This window comes from Xenopus laevis, chromosome 8L, assembly GCF_017654675.1.
Source record: "Xenopus laevis strain J_2021 chromosome 8L, Xenopus_laevis_v10.1, whole genome shotgun sequence".
In the NCBI taxonomy this organism is placed as follows: domain Eukaryota; kingdom Metazoa; phylum Chordata; class Amphibia; order Anura; family Pipidae; genus Xenopus; species Xenopus laevis.
Window position 1 is genome coordinate 130,699,800 of NC_054385.1, and position 19,297 is coordinate 130,719,096.

The 19,297-nt window shown below is 39.5% G+C and overlaps 1 protein-coding gene across 2 annotated transcripts; it reads left to right on the plus strand.

Annotated features, from left to right (window-relative positions):
• The first annotated feature begins 588 nt into the window (after window positions 1-588).
• Window positions 589-18,910, plus strand: LOC108699453 (selection and upkeep of intraepithelial T-cells protein 2-like). 2 transcript variants are annotated; one of them, XM_041573723.1, is made up of 8 exons: window positions 589-669; window positions 5,839-5,921; window positions 8,431-8,796; window positions 15,207-15,308; window positions 16,672-16,695; window positions 16,880-16,900; window positions 17,427-17,447; window positions 18,342-18,910. In XM_041573723.1, exons 2-8 carry the CDS (start codon window positions 5,846-5,848, stop codon window positions 18,377-18,379), a joined length of 648 nt encoding a protein of 215 aa, XP_041429657.1. In that variant the 5' UTR covers window positions 589-669; window positions 5,839-5,845; the 3' UTR covers window positions 18,380-18,910. The 2 variants fall into 2 exon arrangements, with proteins under 2 accessions (XP_041429657.1, XP_041429658.1); XM_041573724.1 differs by lacking the exon at window positions 589-669 and adding an exon at window positions 5,372-5,410.
• The last annotated feature ends 387 nt before the right edge of the window (window positions 18,911-19,297 follow it).

Genomic DNA, 19,297 nt, shown 5'->3' on the forward strand with positions numbered 1-19,297 from the left:
ATCATCTATCTATCTATCTATCTATCTATCTATCTATCTATCATCTATCTATCTATCCATCCATCCATCCATCCATCCATCCATCCATCCATCCATCCATCCATCCATCTATCTATCTATCTATCTATCTATCTATCTATCTATTAATCTATATATATATAGTCTTGCATTTAAATAATAAAACTTTTTATAATCTTTTAAGACCTGTGAGTGCGGATCTCTTTTAGTGGATATATATATATATATATACAGGGACCCATAGGTTTAATATGTCCCTATGGCATTTAACCCCTGCCCTTAACTCCACTTAGTGAAGGCCCTGAAGTTTTAGAGTCACATGTAACCCATGCACTAAGCACTTGCTGCACATTAACTCCTTTTGGTCTGCCTAATATATATATATATATGTGCTGTGTGAGCTCCAGGCTATAATCCTTTTGTCTCCACTCCCAGCCCCTCCTGCCTGTGTTTGTGCAGCTCTAGAGCAGCCTCCATCCACACACCCTGTGCTTTTACTGTTTGTCTCTCTATTGTACAGACCATTCACATTCAGCCCCACCCATGACTCGGCTTCTCTCAACCAATTGCAACTGCTCCGTCACTAAAGGGAAAGTGAAACTGAGTCTCTTCTTCCTGGAATTCAAGAGCGGAGAGAGAAACAGGGCGGCTGTGAGTAATGATTAGTATTATACTTATATAAAGCAGCAAATCATCCAGAATATCATAATCCTGTATAAAGGGTGGGGAATATGTTTCCAGGTTTTTATCTTCTGCTTTTAGATGTATTTTGGCTCCGGTGCAGCTCAGGGAGGATGTGACTGTAACAAACAAAAGGGAGTTGTCATTAAACAATGAATGGTGTTAAATAGTGATGGGCGAATTTGTGGCGTTTAGCTTCGGCAAAAAAACAAGCGAATTTCGCAAAATGGCGAAAAATTTGCGAAACGGCGCCAGCATCTTGTTTTTGACGCCAGGGTTGGTTTTTTACGCTGGCGTCCGTTTTTTTGAAGCCAGCGTCCATTTTTTTACATTGGCGAATTATTTGCCAGCAGCGAATCGCGCAAATTCGCGCCTGGCGAATAAATTCGCCCATCACTATTCTTAAATTTCCCTCTGGTTCATTTATTATTATTAACATTATTAACATGTATTTGTATAGCGCCAACATATTGCGTAGCAATTCCTCCTGCCTATAGTCTGGCACAGTGTATCCCAATCAGCTCATGGATTTTATTTGTTTATTTTTAAAGAATCATATCAGCAATTCTGTGCCAGAACCAACAACAGGCTACGAATAAAGGAAGTATTACTTCTACCTGCTTTAAATTATTTCTCTCCATCCTTTCAACAGAGGTCAGCGACCCCAGAGACCAAAGAACCCCCTGTAGGTATTGCAGGTAGTGACTCACAGGGAGCAACTCTGTGTTCTACGAGATCCAGAACTAGTACCAGCCTGGGCCTGTAGTTTCTACTAATAGAGGGTGAAAGGGAATTCCAACCCAAACAATCAGTTTGTGCCTAATAAAAGAAAACATCATTCTAAGCAGCGATGGGCGAATTTCTCCCGTTTTCTCCAGGGAAAAAAATAGCGAAAAAATTGTGAAAATGTAAATTGACGCCCTCGTCCACTTTTGGACGCGCGTCCGTAAAAGTTGCTCACGTCAAATTAAAGTCAATGGGCGTCCAAATAGTGTTGACGTGCGGCGGTTTTGACGCAAGCGACTTTACGGACGCGCGTCCAAAATTTTTTTAAATTCGCCACTGAATTTTCACTTGAGATTCGCGAAAATGAGGAAATTTGCCGCAAATTTGTGACCATCACTAATTCTAGGCAACTTTGCAAAATACATTAATTACACAGTAAAGTTACTTGTATATACAGGTATGGGTTCTGTTATACAGAAACCCGTTATCCAGAATGTACCGAATTACAGTAAGGCCGTCTCCCATAGACACCATTATAATCAAATAATCTAAATGTTTTAAAATGATTTCCGTTTTCTGTGTAATAATAAAACAGTAACTTGTATTTGATCCCAACTAAGATATAATTAATCCTTATTGGAGGCAAAACCAGTTTATTGGGTTTATTTAAAGGTTCGTTCACCTTTCAGTTACTTTTAGTATCAAGCAACTTAAAATGGTCTTCATTATTTATTTTGTATAGGTTTTTAATAATTTGCCTTCTTCTTCTGACTCTTTCCAGCTTTCAAAAGGGGGTCACTGACCCCATCTAAAAAAACAAATGCTCTGTAAGGCTACAAATGTATTGTTATTGTTACTTTTTATTACTCCTCTTTCTATTCAGGCCTCTCCTATTCATATTCCAGTCTCTTATTCAAATCAGTGCATGGTTGCTAGGGGAATGTGGACCCTAGCAACCAGATAGCTGAAATTGCAAACTGGAGAGCTGCTTAATAAAAAGCTAAATAACTCAAAAATCACAAATAATAAAAAATGAAAACCAATTGCAAATTGTCTCAGAATAGTGCTCTCTACATCATACTAACAGTTAATTTAAAGGTGAACAACCCATTTTAATGTTTACATGATTTTCTAGTAGACGTAAGGTAAGAAGATCCAGATTACGGAAAGGTCTCTTATTCGGAAAACCCCAGATCCCAAATATTCTGGATAACAGGTCCCATACCTGTTTAGTGCTATTGAAATCAGTGTTTATTGCCCTTTTCTATTTGAATTGTAAAATATTGTTTATTGTGCTCTTTTTCTTTTAATTTAATTTAAGTCTGACTGGTAAAATGGGAGAGCTGGAGCTGCTGGTGATGGAAGGAAAATATGATGTGATTGGTGTGGCCGAAACATGGTTGAATGAGTCGCATGACTGGGCAGTAAATATCAGTGGCTATACTTTGTTTCGGAGGGACAGAGGCAATAGAAAAGGAGGAGGGGTATGTCTGTATGTTAGGCAGGATTTAAAAGCTCATATAAAGGAGGAGGTTATGTTAGAAAATGAGGGGCCAGAAGTCGTATGGGTGGAGTTCTTCACCAATTGTAAAGAATCCAGCAAATTAATTGTAGGAGTCACTATAGACCCCTAATGTAAGTGAGGAGGAAGAGACAAAGCTCCTAATGCAAATAGAAAAGGCTGCTAGTTTAGGTAAAGGAATGATAATGGGGGATTTCAATTACCCAGATATTGACTGGAGCAACAGTACTGCTAGATCAGTTAATGGGAACAAGTTTATAAACTTATTGCACGACAATTTTTTAGCACAGGTTGTTGAGGAGCCAACCAGAAAAAATGCTATTCTTGATTTAGTGATCTCAAATGACCCAGAACTTATAGCAAATGTGCAAGTCATTGAACCCCTGGGTAATAGTGACCATAATGTTATATCATTTAATGTCTGGTGCAAAAAACAAAAATATACTGGGGCAACAAAAACCATGAATTTTGCCAAAGCTAATTTTAGTGCCTTGAGGGCTGCCCTACAGAGCATTGATTGGGGCATTAGGTTTTCAGCTAAAAACACAGAACAGAAATGGTTGTCCTTTAAAATGATATTAAAGCATTACTGTTCTCAATTTATTCCCTTAAGGACTAAACGTAGAAGCTCTAAGAATCATCCTGTGTGGCTTAATACAGAGGTAAAGATGTTAATGGGAAAGAAGAGAAAGGCATTTAAAAACTACAAATTTGTTGGGACAGAAGCTGCATTTAATGAATATAAACACTGTAATAAATGTTGTAAATCAGCAATCCGGAAGGCTAAGAAAAGAAATGAAGAGTTAATTGCGGTGGAGGTGAAAACTAACCCTAAAAAGTTTTTTAAATATATTAATAGTAAAAAGATGCAGGTTGAGAGTGTTGCTCCATTAAATAATGGTACCAGTCTGGTTGTAACAGATACAGATAAGGCAAATGTGTTAAATCAGTTCTTTTCTTCAGTGTATACAATAGAGGAGTCTGGGTTCACAGGCTCACTTTATAACTGCACGAATGGTTCAGCTCAATCTAGTCAGTGGCTGACTCAGGATATGATTCAAAAAGCTTTAATACAAATTAATGTAAACAAGGCTCCAGGGCCTGATGGCATACACCCCCGGGTTCTAAGAGAGCTTAGTTCAGTTTTAGACCAGCCCTTATTTCTGATTTTCTCAGATTCACTGTCATCTGGTATTGTGCCTATGGATTGGAGAAAAGCTGATGTTATTCCAATATTTAAAAAGGGATTACGATCTCAGCCTGGCAATTATAGGCCAGTAAGCTTGACATCTGTGGTGGGCAAATTATTTGAAGGCTTGTTAAGGGATCACATTCAACATTTTGTCCTAATGAATGGCGTTATGAGCAGCAATCAGCATGGCTTTATGAAGGATAGGTCATGTCAGACTAATTTGATTGCATTTTATGATGTGGTAAGTAAGATTCTGGATAGTGGGGGGGCAGTAGATGTGATCTATTTGGATTTTGCCAAAGCGTTTGATACTGTGCCCCACAAACGACTGCTTTCTAAACTAAGGTCTGTTGGGCTTAATGAAGTCGTTTGCACATGGATAGGAAACTGGCTACAGGATCAGGTACAGAGGGTGGTTGTTAATGGGACATTCTCTACTTGGAGTAAGGTTCTTAGTGGGGTCCCCCAGGGCTCAGTATTGGGTCCACTTTTATTTAACTTGTTCATTAATGACTTAGGGGAGGGTGTTGTAAGTAATGTATCAGTGTTTGCAGATGACACAAAATTATCAGCCCAATTAATTCCATCCAGGATGTGGCACTTGCAACACGATCTTGACAAACTGGCAATCTGGGCAGCTAAGTGGCAAATGAGATTCAATGTTGATAAATGTAAAGTCATGCACCTGGGATGTAAAAATATCCACTTATACCCTTAATGGGACTGCACTAGGCAAATCCATTATGGAAAAGGACCTTGGAGTCCTTGTAGATGATAAACTTGTCTGTAGCAAGCAATGCCAGTCAGCAGCATCAAGGGCAAATAAGGTCTTGACTTGTATTAAAAGGGGCAGAGAGTCACGGGAGGAGGGGGTCCCACTGTATAGAGCACTTGTAAGGCCCCATCTAGAATATGCCGTACAGTTTTGGTCTCCATCACTCAAACAGGACATTATTGTATTAGAGAGGGTACAGAGAAGGGCAACTAAGCTGGTAAAAGGTATTGAAAATCTTAGCTATGAGGAAAGACTGGCCAAATTGGGGATGTTCACGCTGGAGAAGAGGCGCTTAAGGGGAGATATGATGACTATGTATAAATATATAAGGGGATCATATAATAATCTCTCTAATGCTTTATTTACCAGTAGGTCTTTCCAGCTGACACGAAGTCACCCATTCCGATTAGAAGAAAAGAGGTTCCGCCTAAATATTCGGAAGGGGTTTTTTACAGTGAAAGCTGTGAAGATGTGGAATTCTCTCCCTGAATCAGTGGTACAGGCTGATACATTAGATAGCTTTAAGAAGGGGTTGGATGGCTTTTTAGCAAGTAAGGGAATACAGGGTTATGGGAAATAGCTCATAGTCCAAGTTGATCCAGGGACTAGTCCGATTGCCATTTTGGAGTCAGGAAGGAATTTTTCCCCCTCTAAGGCAAATTGGAGAGGCTTCAGATGGGTTTTTTTTGCCTTCCTCTGGATCAACTGGCAGATAGGTAGTTAATAAACAAAAAAAAAAAAAAAAAAGGTTGAACTCGATGGACATGTGTCTTTTTTCAACCTTACTTACTATGTTACTATGTTACTATGTTGTCTGGACCAATTTCTCTCCAGCCTCCAGACTGGAAAATTCATTCCCATGTTAAAAAAAAAAAAGATTGAATAAGAAATAGTTGTTATAAGAATCCTATCCTTGTATTGCAGGAATCACATGATTAGAGCCATGCCGCGGCTCAGGATAACTCTCTTTATGGGAATACTGACAAGTCTTCAGATTTCATCTGCACGTAAGTATTTTATTCAAAATCTTTTTTTTTTATCATTATTGAGATCAGCAATAGGGAATATTTATGAAGTCCAATAGATGTTACATACTGTATATTCCTTAAATAATTTAGATGGTAAGCTCTTTGCAGCAGTGGCCCCTTCTCATTCATGACATAGATATTTCCTTTGTTATTTTTTACTGATATAACCATATCTTGGCCTAGAAGTGCCTTGTCCAGCTAATAATAAAGGTAGAACATGGGCCACACTGAACTTTATAACCCAGATGGGCCCTTGGTAAGTTAAGGAAGAAGAAGAGAGATGGTGTTGTGCAACTACATTGCTCTGCTGCTGTGTAGAGACAAGAATAGGCCAGCCCGGGATCTTGCAAATAAAATAAAAAGGAATTTATTGAAGCACAACCACAGGCCTCCGTGCAGCAAACATTTTTGACCACGCCCATTGTTGTGGCCACACCCCCTACTTACCATTTTCATTTTACATAATTTGGCAGGTTATAAAAGTCTGAACACATTTCTGTGGGTTTTGTGTTATGAAACTAATGAAAGTGAATTGCCCCTTCAGCTGCAAGTCACAGTTTCTCACAAGAGACCTGCTTGTCTTAAATTGTTACAATTGTTTCTTTGCTTATCGTAAATTGTTACTTATTTCTTTGCTTATCTTAAATTGTTACAATCGTTTCTTTGCTTGTCGTAAATTGTTACTTATTTCTTTGCTTATCTTAAATTGTTACAATCGTTTCTTTGATTATCTTAAATTGTTACAAATTTATATAAGTGCAACTGCCACATATTCTGGGCCCTCTGCCAAAAGCCAATTGTGTTTTAGAAACTTTGTACCTTTTTCTGGCTGTTCAGTGCCGAAGATCAAAGAGAGAATCAGGACATTTCAGTAACAATCAGGGACGGCGGGCTGAGCTGTCAAAATAGGGACAAAATCGGGACTGTCCCGTGTTAGTCAATACTAACACATCGATGCGGTAATATCTATATTGTCAAAAACAGTCGTAGGTAGAGCAAAGTTCCATGGAGATGTTTGGCAGGTATAGGAAAAGCCAAGGACAAAATAAACAAATCTGTGGCATTAGCCCAAAGTTTGGAAAGCTGCAACTTTTTGTTTCAATACCAGGAGTTGCATCTACATCAGTGGGATAAAGTGCTGAGGCGGAAACTGCATTGTTGGCAAAAAAAAAACATTAAATGCAATGCAGGAGGCAATGCTCAAACTGCAAACAAATTTAATTCAATATGATCCAGTTAGGACCGACGGGCCACTGATATACAGTATAAATACAGTATGAATACAAATGTAAAATCTCATACCTCCCAACATCAACAATCAGAGAGAGAGGGACAAAACAGATTTTGGCCATACCCACTTTGTCATAACACCCCCCAATGTCTCTCCCATTTTACAAAAACACACCCTTTCCCCTAGTGGGTATAGCAGATATTTATTATCTATATAATTATCTACTGAAGATGATCCCTTGTTCAGCTGTCAGGGAACATTCTGGGCCTATAATCAGAACCCCTCAGTGACTTTTAATATCCTTATCATTTACAGTAGGGGGTACATTATCCCTTATAATACATGAGTGATACTCAGAGTTCCCTGTATAACTCAGCCTGCAGCCTTGTGCCTTTATATGGTCACAGAACAACCCCTCAGTGACTTCTAATATCCTTATCATTTACAGTAGGGGGTACATTATCCCTTATAATACATGAGTGATACTCAGAGTTCCCTGTATAACTCAGCCTGCAGCCTTGTGTCTTTATATGGTCACAGAACAACCCCTCAGTGACTTCTAATATCCTTATCATTTACAGTAGGGGGTACATTATCCCTTATAATACATGAGTGATACTCAGAGTTCCCTGTATAACTCAGTCTGCAGCCTTGTGTCTTTATATGGTCACAGACCCCTCAGTGACTTCTAATATCCTTATCATTTACAGTAGGGGGTACATTATCCCTTATAATACATGAGTGATACTCAGAGTTCCCTGTATAACTCAGCCTGCAGCCTTGTGCCTTTATATGGTCACAGAACAACCCCTCAGTGACTTCTAATATCCTTATCATTTACAGTAGGGGGTACATTATCCCTTATAATACATGAGTGATACTCAGAGTTCCCTGTATAACTCAGCCTGCAGCCTTGTGCCTTTATATGGTCACAGAACAACCCCTCAGTGACTTCTAATATCCTTATCATTTACAGTAGGGGGTACATTATCCCTTATAATACATGAGTGATACTCAGAGTTCCCTGTATAACTCAGCCTGCAGCCTTGTGTCTTTATATGGTCACAGAACAACCCCTCAGTGACTTCTAATATCCTTATCATTTACAGTAGGGGGTACATTATCCCTTATAATACATGAGTGATACTCAGAGTTCCCTGTATAACTCAGCCTGCAGCCTTGTGCCTTTATATGGATATAATGAGAGTCTATTATTCCAGTGATCTATTTCCTCTAATAATTGTCTTTATTTTGCAGAAAGGTTTGATGTGACTGTCACTAAGACACCAGTTATTGCCTCAATGAGTGATGGAAATCCAACAGGTGGTGCAGCAAATCTGAGCTGTCAAGTGTCACCTGCAGTCAGTGCTGAACTCATGACAATCAAGTTTCATCGAGGAGACCCAAAATCCTATGTGTATGTGTATAATAAGAATCCAGCAGACTCTGGTACTCAGAATGAGACGTATAAGGACAGGACAGAGTTACTAACAGAGAACATCACACGAGGACAAGTCACTCTAAGGATAAAGAATGTTCAGTTGTCGGATATAGGAAACTACACCTGTGTATTTGCTTCTTCCGGACATTACGACACAGGAATTGTGGAACTGCTGGTGGCAGGTCAGTGATCTCTATTTGTATTACTTTTTATTAGACTGCTTGTGTTGATGGCTCCAGCTTACAGTAAGACAGTAAAAAACATCTAGACATCCAAGAAATGGGTTTAGAGTATTGAATTAACCCTAGACATTGTTCTCATTTATTCCCTTCGGGGACACTGTGTTCATTCTAAAGATCTTCAGCATGAACACAGTGTCCCCGAAGGGAATAAATGAGAACAATTTATTTACATCCTTTATTTAAAATCATATTAGTTTATTCACCTTAGAAACTTGATCTATTTATTTAGCCAATTTTAAAGAAACATGATTAATGCATAAATAAATAAAAATACAAAACATATGTTTAATTCATGTTTTAATAAATAATTAATAAAGACGTTTTTTTAATTTAATATATATATATACAGTAAAAATCTGCTGATGGTTAAATTAATTGATCCATTTCATGTAGAAAGTTCCCCAACTGTTTAAGAATCATGACCGTATTAATAAAATGTATGGAGAAGTGTCAGAGGGCAGTTGCACCGTCATAGATTCCCCGTGTCGGATAATAGCGTGAAGCTGTCTGGTTGCCAGGACGACGCGCGCAAGCTAAGACGTATGTGGGCGAGGACAGGCAAAGTCTCGCGATAACTCCTCAAAGTGACGCACCATACGGAAGTGTTTTAAACTCGACGGCAGGGGAGCTTTCTCATTACGCCTTGACAAAGCCAGTATTGCGAAACGCGCGTCGGCGTTCTGAGTCCTTTTTAACCTTAAACTATTTATATTTAAGTCAATTGGGTTTTCAAAGTAGTGGGGGGGGTGGGGAGGTCTCAAACCTCAACCAGTGCTCGGTTCTTTTCTAAATCTCTCTGATACTAAAGCTCACAAGAGCCCGTGGATTTGTGGTTTTTTAGGCCTATATAGTTTTCTTCCAGTCTAGGATTAGTTTAAAATTTGAGACCACAGTCCCGGGTACTCTGCCTTCTTTGCCTTTGTGGTGTCCCAGGGATAGAAATAATTAGGTAGTAGATTTGGGACAACTCCACCTCCTCCTCTTTTCCATTTCTGACTTATCTTCTGAACCTGAGCATTGTGGGGCAGATTTACAAAATTCGAGTGAAGAATTCGAATGTAAAAAACTTCGAATTTCGAAGTATTTTTTGGGTACTTCGACCATCGAATTGGTTAAATTCGTTCGAATTCGAACGATTCGAACGATTCGAAGTAAAAATCGTTCGACTATTCGACCATTCGATAATCGAAGTACTGTCTCTTTAAAAAATACTTCGACCACCTACTTCGGTAGATAAAACCTACCGAAGTCAATGTTAGCCTATGGGGAAGGTCCCCATAGGCTTGCCTGTGATTTTTTGATCGAAGGATTTTCCTTCGATCGTTGGATTAAAATCCTTCGAATCGTTCGATTCGAAGGATTTAATCGTTCGATTCGAAGGATTTAATCGTTCGATCGAACGAAAAATCCTTCGATCGTACGATCGCAGGATTTGCGCAAAATCGTTCGACTTCGATATTCGAAGTCGAACGATTTTAGTTCCCAGTCGAATATCGAGGGTTAATTAACCCTCGATATTCGACTATTGATGAATCGGTCCCTGTGTGTTTTTTTTAATATTTATCCTATTTATTGCGGTCTCTATTTAATCAATTCTATCAACTTTAATTTATTGCTAAGCACTATCGAGCACTTTCAATTTTATGAATTTTTGGTCAGTCCGGATGAAATTATTTCTCATTAATTGTTAAGCACTTGCACTTTAAAGTTTTTTAACTTAAAGTGATTGGTGGGGGTTATTATTAACTATTATATATCCTGTAGTAAAAGGATATACACTATCGTGGAATAAGAATTGGCTACAGCTAAGGGTATTTGTGTACCTAATTTTCTTAACCCCTGTATATATAATAGAATGAACTGTATCACAATTATTTAATGAATTCATAATCATTGGATTTTAATCAGTCTTATTATAGCACTAGCACTTTTTTGGGGATTTCTATTAAAGTAATTAGTAAAATTGCATGCAACTGAGACTTTAATTAGGTAGTTTTAAACTACTAGAGACTGCTGAGCGAGTTTTGAAGCTAGTGGGGTACTTTTTTCTTTTCTTTTTTAAAGGTTAAACATTAACATATGTGAAGGTATAGGACATAGGACTCATTATAAAGAAGCAAAGCCCTGCTAAAATATCTAACCCTTACACCAGCTGCATAGAGAAATCTTGGAGTAAATTCAGGAGAGTGAGAGAAAGAGATACATTAGGGGAGAGCAACAAGCACTTTGTGGATTGGAGACATTTAAGGCAATTCAACCCAAGGTGATTGTTTAACATTTTATCACCTGACCAACATAGATGGGTTGAACTGGAAAATCAACTGACTGCCCCTCATGGTAGACCTTCTATGGCCAAATCCCAAACACAGATCAAAAAAAGAGCATGTGTAACCACGTAGTAAAATACTCCTTATCCATAAGGGACACATGAAGGAAAGGAATACATCCTGGCAATATCCCTGCCAAAACACAGACCAATATTCCACAATGCAGCTCTTCCACCTGGATTACATATACCACATACTCATAGTGGACCACACACAAATACTATTAAATTCCAGACCCTGTAGTACAGAAACTGTTCACAGCACCTGGTAGAACAAACTTTACTCAGGAGAAAAACATGGCTGAACTGCTAAAAAAAAAAGTTGGGAGGATAAACAGAGAGGCAGATGTTAGGGAAACAATTATCAGCAAAGCATAAATGACACATGAAACCGCAAATAATAAAAAATGAAAACCAACTGCAAATTAATTGTCTCAGGATATCGCTCTCTATATCATACTTAAAGTTAACTCAAAGGTGAACAACACCTTTAAATTACTCTGGCAAGATCTATTACGCATAAAACCATGCACAAACTCATAGTATTATGATTTGCTATGAAGTCCAGGTTAACAAATCTTCGAAAATCTTTCTGACCACTGATGTCAGACTTACTGGCTTATAGTTTTGAGGGCGAGAACGGGAATCCTTTTTGAATAGAGGCACCACATTAGCAATTTGCCAGTCTCTCGGCACTATGCCAGACCTCAATGAATCCTGAAAAATTAAGAGGTTTGGCAATCACAGAGCTAAGCTCCCTAAGTACCCTGGGATGAATACCATCTGGCCCTGGACCTTTGTTAATCTTAACATGTTCTAGTCTCTTTTGAATTTCCTCATGTGTGAACCATGCATTATTAGTTGTATTACTAGAATTGGGACTATTAAAGAAGAAAACCTTCATTAACTGGTTCCTCATTTGTGTTGATCATTCTTACATTTAAGATCTATCAGTCTTTGTGCCTGGATAAGCAGGAAACATAATAGACCATGTTCAGCTATGGTAGGGGCCATGTCTTCCACCTGGTTTTATAACAGCAGAGCAGGAATTACAAGGGTGAGGAGGTTGCTAATTTTCTCAGTTATTTGTTAATCGTTGGATCACTGAGCATTGCAAAAGTATTATCATCCCTCCTGGGAAATGTTGAAGGTCACTTTCCAGGTTTGTGCTGTTCTCTTCATTAAAAGGCTGTAGCCTGTCTCCTAGTTCCACAGTACAATAAATTTGTAAGGTTCATAAGAACTAATTATAATGGCCTCAAGGGTATTTAATGCATTTTGAGTGGATAAGGTGCTGCCCACCACTAGCCACTTATCAGTTGGGAAGCAAAGTAGTAGAAAAACAATTTAGGGGCTGCAAGCACCCCCCTATGTGAGGGATGTGGTAATGAGATGGGGAGGCAGCCCAATAAAATATAGACGATAATGACTTTTATCTTTTGAAAGAACCCCCTGGGAAGAATAGGTAAGTGAATTTGGGAAGTGGAGCAAATTATTCTGCCAATCTATGTGGAATGGAAGGTTAGACAGGGCTTTAGTCTTAAGGTGGCCATACATGGTGAGATCCGCTCGTTTGGTGATGTCGCCAAACGAGCGGATCTCCCTCCGATATGCCCACCTTGAGGTGGGCAATTTCGGGCTGATCCGATCATGGGCCCTAGGTTCCAACGATCGGATCCTAACGATGCCTAACGGGCGGTCGGATCGTGGGACCGCATCAACGAATAGATGCGGCCGCGATCCATCGGGGGGCCCCATACACGGGCCAATAAGCTGCCGACACGGTCTGTCTGCAGCTTTTATCGGCCCGTGTATGGCCACCTTTACTCTCTGCAAGAGACAGCAAAGGAATGCGACTGAGGCCTAGTTATTAAGTCTCTGTGTATGTGGACTCCCAGGTATTTAAGTGTATTGGACTATTAGACAATATAAATGTTAAACTAAGGGAAGGACGTAAGAAGTTAAAATTAGATTAGGCCCAGTTGATCAATAGTCCCAAGTATTCTGTAGGAGTGTGGGCATTTTCTGACCTGCAGACAAGAAAAAATAATCCATTGACCTCACCCACGGGGTTAAGTCAAGGACATTAAGACATTTTGTGCATAAAGCTACTAACAAATGTCCTCCCTTAAGCAAACCAGGGATGGCTTGTTGTAATAACTGCTGTAAGTTCTATGATCAACAAGGTGATATTTTAAGTATATTTAATGGGTGGAAATGAGTTATAGGAAATACATACAAACAAACGACATTTTGTTTAGCCAAAATGTATCACTGGCAGCCTACCAAGAATATTTGGTATATTGTAGTATAATTATGCATTGATATAATATATAAAAAGTTTATGTTTACGTGTTAACGTCTGTGTGTGTATGAGAAAGAGACTTTGTTGCTGCCTATATACTATACATACCCAGTGGGATATACTTCCTCGACCTTTATCCATAAGAAATTTCATATGATCAGTGTCAGGCCTCCAGCCTCAGGGGCTCCGACATCATCTCCCATGTCCCCCATCCAAAAAGACCCCTCTGATTCTTCCAGCAACAACCCCGCTCTGGTCACCCCATCAACGCTACCCCTATACCCTTTCCTGCACAACTGCAGTGAGGGCCAGAGAAGGAGGTCAGGGAGCCTGTCTGGGTCGGGGGCCTAAAAAAACCAGGGCCCATTGGGTTTTTCCCAGTGGCCCAGTCCAACCCTGCATACTGTATGTTGCCTCCTTACATTCCAGAATCAAGGAATAATGGTGGGAACAAGTATGTGAATGGTAGGAGGACATAAATGAATCATTTAAACCCAATATCTTACGTCTGTCTATATAGCTGCCCAACTGTGTCATGCCTCCCATTCTACAGAACCAAAATTATTTTAAAGTGGACCTGTCACCCAGACACAAAAATCTGTTTAATAAAAGTCCTTTTCAAATTAAACATGAAATCCAATTTCTATTTTTTATTAAAGCATTCATAGCTGCTGTAAACTCATTTAAAAATCTCAGCTGTCAATCAAATATTGTCTGCCCCTCCTCTATGCCCGTGGCATAGAGGCGGGGCAGACAATTACTTTCACTTTCCATTCAGCACTTCCTACATGTCACTGCTCTCCCCACATTCCCCCGTTCTCTTCATTTAATTGTGTAACCAGGACATGGGGATGGACATCAGGTCCCCCATTCTGGTGCACAAACAAGATTCTGAGATGATACAAGACTTGTCGTAATAACAGTGTGCACAAAATGGCTGCTGCCTGCTTGTTATAATTATGAATTCCCAGACTGAAGGAAACAAGATTCAAATAATTTATATAGTGTAATTAAAGTTCATTTTGATTGACTAATGTGATAAAATAGGATGTTGAATAATTTGTTTGGGTGACGGGTCCCCTTTAAGATTCAAAGTGATAATCAGCCTTGAGTCTACCTGGTGCCTAACGCAGAAGTATACAGTGGGGTCATTTATCAACTCTGGGCATGTTTGCACCTTGCCTGTAACCCATAGCAACCAATCCATGTTTTACTTTCATTGTTCTCCCTACAGCTGATTGGTTGCTATAGATTAAAGCCCAGGTGCAAATTCACCCAGTGTTGGTACATGAGCCTCAGTTGTATCTATAACAGAATGCAGACTACCTTACTCTCTGGATTAGCAGACAATAGTTACTCTCTGGATTAGCAGACAATAGTTACTCAATGCTTGAATTGTGGGGATTACAACTACATTGTAGTTAAAAACACAGCAAAGAGCAAAAGGAACAAGGGGATAGGAAGAAGAAATGAGAGAATTGGATACAATTGAGTAATGGCACACAAGGTGATAGGAACATTTTGTCACCCACCATTTGTAGCTCAGTGGGACACAACACTCAAAAATAGCCCCTCCTTTATGGGATACCAATGCAAAAATACTAAAAATGGAGACATTAGATGAAAGATCCAATGAAAGATGAGAAAATGGAACTGCAGGAGAAAATTTCACTTGAATGCAGTGAAAAAATTCACTTTGCCATTTTTTTCTTCCAAAAGACTCCGAGAATGTCATCCCAATTGCAGTAGGAATCGGTGGGTCTGTGCTGCTGGCTGGTGCGGCTGGTGCGGCTGGTGCGGCTGTTTGCATCTGTAAGAAAAGTAAGTATAAAACACAAACACATCCAGTACCTGCAAACTGTGTTAGTAGAAAGAGAGTTACCTGGGAGCACTCCGATACTCTCCCCTGCAGTGTGCAGCCCGTAGAAAGCTTCCCCAGTGAGCTCAAAGGTTCAAAGCTTCAAAAAGGTCACGGTACACCAAGGGGGGAGAAACTCCACCTTGAATAATCATTCAAGTGGGGGTCTTGCAATAATATATATATATATATATATATGAACCTTTTTGAACCTCCTTGAACTGTGTTGCCTTTCCCAGGGCAGGAACATAAAAGGGATGTGGTTAAGAAATGTTGGGGTCTGGATGGATTGGGGGTAAGGGCCAAAATGCCTTTCAATTTCAATTTTGAAATGTTGGCATATGAACATCTAGGGGGCAAAAGTGGGTCAAGAAAATACCAGGAAAACTGTTTACATTAAAGTGCACTTATCATTCAAGCATTGTTTCCCCCAACTGGAGTGTGAACTTGAATAGCCACACTTTTGAATAATAAGTGCACTTTGATGTGAACAGTTTTGTATATATTTTAATGGTCCTTGCCAAGGCGATGCTACTCGCAGCGAGAGGGAGCTCCCAATGCTGGCGGCTATGTGTGATGACACAAATGCACATGATGAGACTTTGGAATCATTATGCACATGCGTGTGAAGTAGAGCAAGTAGGCGTGGTTACATCACATGTATGCACATCATAACAAGCAAGCTGGGGCACTTGCTCATTAGTATATGTGTGTGTGCCCACCTAGCCACCTGCACCAGGACCTCTCTTCCAATGCATCATAGGCCTGCAAATCCTTTTTCCAAAAAGAAATTTTGAAATCTGACATTGGGCTAGACATGTTAATTTCTCAGGTGCCCTCAGTCATACGACTTGTGCTCTGATAAACTTCAGTCTGTTGCGATGTAAGTGGAATGATATCATCCCCTCCCTTTTGCCGCCAGCAGCCCATCATCAGAACAATGGGAAGGTAACCAGATAATAGCTGCCTGGTAGAATATCACTCAATAGTAAAAATCCAAGTCCCACTATGATTCCTCCAGTTATATTGAGTAGGAGAAACAATAGTATATCTAAAAGCAGTTCCATTGTGAAGTGCTGGCTCTTTCTGAAAGTACAGGATCAGGCACAATGACCGGAGATGCCCCTACACACCAATATCACAACTAAAAAACAAACTTGTTGGTTCAGGAAAATCATTTTATATAGTAGAGTTAATTATTTGTAATAGAAACAGGAGTGAGGGCTCAATTAGTCATATCTCCAGTGGGGGAAATTAACGATAGGTGCCCTTTAAATACCTTCTGTAAGGCAATAATATTTTTTTTCCTTCTTTATATTGTCACAGAACAAGGAAAAGGAAGTGAAACTCGTAAGTAGCTATTTTATTTAAAAATCTGCCAACACATTTCTTTCTTGCTGAGAATCCAGTTTCCCCATGTCTGGGAGATTCATTGTTCAAATGTGTCTGATTCATAGATTTAAATAGGCGCTTGTTACTCAGAACATTTTTCACACATGCAATAAATGTTTCTTTCTTGTTTTTCTTTCAACAGAAGAAATCCAAAGAGAAATTGGTAAGTATAGAGCAGAATCTGTTTTATTTGAGGCCACACTTACCTCTCAACACATTTCCTTGTTACTGAAATAAACCCCGGTTTCCCCATGTCTGGGAGATTCATTGTGCGAATGTAACTGATTCTTATAGACAAGTAGCCGCTGTAAGGGCTCTTACTCACTGGCGTTTTGACCTGCGCTCCCCTGCGTTCCGTTTTTTGGCGTTCAGCCGCAGGGGAGCGCAGGAATAGACGCAAGTCATTATTTCAAATGGGGCTGTACTCACTCAGGCGCGTGTAGGCGCCGAACGCAGGTTCAGACGCAACATGCTGCATTTTTCCTGCGTTCGGCGCCTACACGCGCCTGAGTGAGTACAGCCCCATTTGAAATAATGACTTGCGTCTATTCCTGCGCTCCCCTGTGGCTGAACGCCAAAAAACGGAATGCAGGGGAGCGCAGGTCAAAACGCCAGTGAGTAAGAGCCCTTACTCAGAATCATTTCCATTGATGAAATTAACATTTCCTTTTTTTTTTCTTTCTTAACAGAAACAAGTAAAAACGACACGTGTAAGTATCTATGTTGAATAGAACCTGTTTTATTGTGAAATGTAACCTAGTTATAGAATGTACAGGGCAGACCTGATCAACAATTAATGGGAAATCCCTGTGCCCCTAGGGAGGCTTCCATCTAGTTTTAATGCAAATGTGCATAAGACCTTTTTGGCACAAAGGAGAACTAAAGCCTAACTAAAGTCGTAGTTAGAAATGTTGTACATGATGTTTTGTGCTTCTGTACCAGCCCAAGGCAACCACAGCCCTTTAGCAGTAAAGATCTGTGTCTCCAAAGATGCCCCAGTAGCTCCCCATCTTCTTTTCTGCTGATTCACTGCACATGCTCTGTGCTGCTGTCACTTACTGAGCTTAGGGACCCACTCACAATATACAGTACACATAGAATAGAAATGTCACAATATAAGGCTGATTAGTAATTAATACACATAATTACTACATGGCAGCACAGAAACCAGTGCAATTAGCATCAGAATTGAATAATCAGCAAACCTGTAGCATCAGCTTATATTACAGCCAGGGAAGCTCATTTTCTGCTGGATAATTAGTGACGAGCCCTAAGCTTAGCTTCTCAACAGCCAATCAGAGCCCACTGAGCATGTGAGTGTCACAGACACTTTCCAAGATGGTGACCCCCTGTGACAAGTTTGAAGTCCTGGATCATTGCTGCTATTGACAAGCTCAAACTTTAGCCTCATGCAATAAGTTCACTATATAAAATATGACATTTTTTACCATATTCATTTTTAGGGTTTAGTTCTCCTTTAAATGATATTATCTAGTCAGATGCAGCTTTTTTTTTACCTGGGTCGGTAGAAAAAGAAAAGAGCTGGTTGTTATTTGAGATAAAAATCAAATTTTCATTCTTTTCCTCAATTCCTCATACTAAAGGTGCAGTTGAAATGAAACCTCTAAATGAAGCTGAATGATTTGTGGCCTAAGACGGAGGTCCTGTGAGTGTTACACAGAGGCCCTAAATGATGTCCCCATCAAGATTCACTCCACCCACAGGATTAACTCGTCATCCCTTTCATATCAGCCACATATATGTAATCCACAGGCTGCATGGCTGATTAGGAATGTGCAACAATGCAGCCATAGCCGCCATGCGACTTGTACTTCAAATGATGTTTAATCGGCATCTACAGAAGGATCAGGATTTGATATATGGTCAGTGTGAAAGGAGTGAGGTGGAGGCCACAGGTCAGACTGCTTCTGCACTAGCCACACCCACTGCGTTTTGTTTGTTGCGGTATCATTATTTCAATTTATAACATGTAGGGGGCAGATTTATCAAACGTCGAATTTCGAATTTTTTTTACTCTTATAAATTTCGAATATACTCAATGGGGGATTACTTAAGATAAAACTCGAACATCTAAGACTCGAACGAATATTACCGAAACGAAAACTCGAATCGAATTCTAATCGAATTTGAATTTATGTGAATTTTTTTTTTTTACTCTAATAAATTCGAATATACTCAATGGGAGGTTGTTTAAGAAAAAACTCAAACATCTAAAACTCGAACGAATATTACCGACCCAAAAAACTCGAATCGAATTTGACTAAACTTGAATGGAGTTTTTTCAATGTCAGGAAGGCTATTAACATCTTCAAATGGGCCACTGGACCTCGGCCATTGGCTTCTACATGAACTCGGCAGGTTTTAGGTGGCCAATAGTCGAATTCGAGTTGTTCCCAGGGTCAAGGTGTGTTAAATCTCAAATTTGGATTTGAGTTTGGATTATTCCCAATTTGAATTTGTGAGTTTTGACCAAAAATCCAAATTGAAAATTTTAATTCAAATTTACAATTCGAACTTTAATAAATCTGCCCCGTGATTT